This window comes from Chaetura pelagica, unplaced genomic scaffold (assembly GCF_000747805.2).
Source record: "Chaetura pelagica isolate M959 unplaced genomic scaffold, ChaPel_1.0 scaffold17, whole genome shotgun sequence".
Lineage (NCBI taxonomy): Eukaryota > Metazoa > Chordata > Aves > Apodiformes > Apodidae > Chaetura > Chaetura pelagica.
Window position 1 is genome coordinate 1,824,824 of NW_009970726.1, and position 2,990 is coordinate 1,827,813.

Here is a 2,990-nt window from a genome sequence, read left to right on the forward strand (position 1 = left end):
CGGGGTGTGCATCGCCGGGCGGCCCCGCCTGGCACGGCTGCACCGGCCGCTGCTCCAGCCCCTCTCCTCCTCCTCCCCACACCTCCTTGCTCTGTCCTTTCGCTCTGAAACACCAAATGTGTTTCATTTTAAAGTTTTTGTGTGTGTGTGTGTGTGGGAAAGACGCCGTTCAAAGGGCGCGCGGCAGCTCCGGGTACCGCGTGCTGGGGCTTGGCAAGTGAAGTGTGTCATCAGTAACCCATTTATTTTAGACGATCCAGACCTGAAAGATATTGACCCCACGGTATTAAAACATTGCCATGCTGCGGCTGCAACGTGTATTCTGGAGGCAGGGAAGCAGAGAGCCGACATATCTGCTCTAAGGTACCAGTGCTCTGAAGCTGCCCCGTTTGCTTTAAGCTGTGCTGCTGAGCCAATGTTAACAGAAAACTGACACGTTCTTTTTCCCCTCCAGCACTTGTCTAGAAGACTGTAAACTGGATAAAGAGAGAATAGAACAGTTTTGCACCGAATATCAGGTTTTAAAACAAATCTTAATATATTTGTGTTTTCTATCTCTCATAGGATTTTTTTTAACCTAATTTTTTTTTTTTTTTTAAATTGTATTTTTCTTTCTCCAGAAAAACAAGGATGCATTGGAAACACTATTGGGAAGGTAGGTCTGTCAGCACAGATACATATTTTCAATTGCAGATACTTAGAAACTGTCCTGGAAAATACATATGCATACTGTAAGTGATCAAAATGAAGAAATACTGTTAATTAAAAAAAAAAATAAAATCCTTTTACATTTCTAAACTTCAGAAAACAGCTTTTCAAACTTGTTTTCCTCCTTTCCAAACTCTACTCTTAAGAAACTTTTTGAGCTCTTCAATAAGCTTTACAAGCATCATGAAAAGTTCTTTACGGACAACTTAAGAAAATGACATTTTCTTTAAGAGTAGGAAACCTGTAATTGTTGTGTCTTTCAGCATAGGCAGATCTCCCCTCCATATAACTGATGTGTCTTGGCGCTTGGAATATCAGATCAAGGTAATTTTAACACATCAAGATGTTTCTTTTGTCTGTTTCAGTGCTGAGACCTGACCTTTTTCTATGTTCTTTGTTTTTAATTTAGAGCAATCAACTTCATAAAACTTACCAGCCTTCCTACTTAGTGACCTTAAACATAGAGGTACTGTACTCCCAGCACCCTCAGAGCAAAAAATGCAATTTCATTATTTAAAAAAATAAAACAGGCAATATCGTTTTGAGGTTTTTTGTGTTCTTTTTTGTTTCCTTCAGAACAGTGATTCAGGATCACACCCAGATGTTAGTTTTAGTTGCACGATGGAGCAATTACAGGTATTTCTTCCCTTCATCATTGTTTCTGTGCTTGGCTTTAGGTATGGATGTAAATGTTTTTAACAACTTGCTGGTCAAAATGAAATCCTTTTTTTATTAGTATATATATGTAAAAAATGCAGGACTGGGAGGGTAGGGTAGAGTCCTCTATAAAAATTATTCAAGTGTATTTTTCCTGTCTTCTCAAATAAAGTTGCAAAGTAGCAGATTTTAGTTGCATGGGAAGTGTTTTACATGCATGCATAAATATTTTGTCTGATTTCATAACTGTATATATATGGGAGGAAATACATCATTTTTCTCAAACTCTAGTTTCCTGTGCTTGAGAGGAATTATTAAAGAAGCTGGTTCAGTAGTTTAAATGTGTTGTGATTAAAAATAGAGAACAAACTGAAGGCTCTCCAGTGGTGTTAATGACATGTAAGAAATGTACTGAAACAAAGGTGAATCTTTGTTTAGTGATTTAAATGTGTAACAGAACAATAGAGGTATTGTAATGCTTGGAAGTGACCAAACTGTGGAGGTCTGGGAAGAGGAGATGGGGGGGAGAGGAAAAGCAAGATATTAAAACTTCAGGTTTGCACCTCTGCTTTTTCCATGTGTGTCTCAAAAGTCATCCTTTTCTTACTAATAAGTGTTTTTTAATCAGTTTGCTGACTTAGTTAAATTTGACTTGCTGGGGATTGGTCCTAATAAAAAACCACACTCAAAATCTCTTCAGTATTTTGGAAATGCATGTGGTACTTCAAAGCCTAGGGCAAATGTCAGCATCGTGATGATACCGATCATATCTCCTAATAGTAGTGATCTGTTTTAAAAGATAATGCATGTTAAATTATTATTTCCTTCAGTTCCCACTTTTCTTACTAAATAGGGAGCTGTTTTAATGACTTGCTGGCATTGTTCATAAGTTGCAACATTTCTTTGTGGTACAAGGTGCTGGTTTCCCCTGCCTCTGTGTATATATAAAAAATTACGTTTCTCTAGCAACGTTTTAAAAATATGTTTATTCTAAGGCAGTGTTTCATCTCTTAGGATTTAGTTGGAAAACTAAAAGATGCTGCAAAAAGTCTAGAAAGAGCGACTCAGATGTGATGGAAGAAAGGTGTCAGCCTGCTGAGCTGAAGTGCTCTGATTCCTAGGAGTGTCTTCTAAATGACAAATGTCTTTCATCTCTTGGAGCAAACTGTTCTTTTTTTTTTTTTTTTTAAGTACTTGGATGCGAATTAAGTGAAATAACTTTTTTATTACCTTCGTATTCCTTGCTTATGTAATTTTTTTATTATTATTAACTCTCGTTAAATATTTGCTTAACAGTTGTGTCTTCAAAGCATTCCTTCTATTTTATTTTTTGTATTTTTAGACAAGTCGCTGATTTATTTTTTTTCTGGATCTAATAAAGTTTATTCTCTCCTGTTCTGCAATTTCTATGTGTGAATTAGCTGTGCCTAAAAGCTGCCGAAAGTTAGATCAGCTCCCGTGCTGCGGTGCGGTGGCTCATTTGCCCACCGCGCTGTTATTTCACTCTAATTGATCTTACATCTTCTCTAAGACTGAAGGTTGGTCCCCGGCGCGGGAGGCGCGAAGGATTTCTATTTTAAAACTGTTCTAGAGCCGGGGCTCCCCGCGGGAAGCCGGGGGTCCGC

The 2,990-nt window shown here is 38.0% G+C and overlaps 1 protein-coding gene across 1 annotated transcript in view; it reads left to right on the forward strand.

Annotated features, from left to right (window-relative positions):
* Positions 1–2,990, forward strand: part of LOC104397085 (polycomb complex protein BMI-1) — a 45,369-nt gene that overhangs the window by 31,418 nt on the left and 10,961 nt on the right. Inside the window, exons 2-5 of the mRNA XM_010007016.1 lie at positions 163–363; positions 455–518; positions 621–655; positions 1,285–1,365. Of these exons, the coding sequence (XP_010005318.1) occupies positions 163–363; positions 455–518; positions 621–655; positions 1,285–1,365 (381 nt within the window). The remainder of the gene's footprint in view (positions 1–162; positions 364–454; positions 519–620; positions 656–1,284; positions 1,366–2,990) is intronic.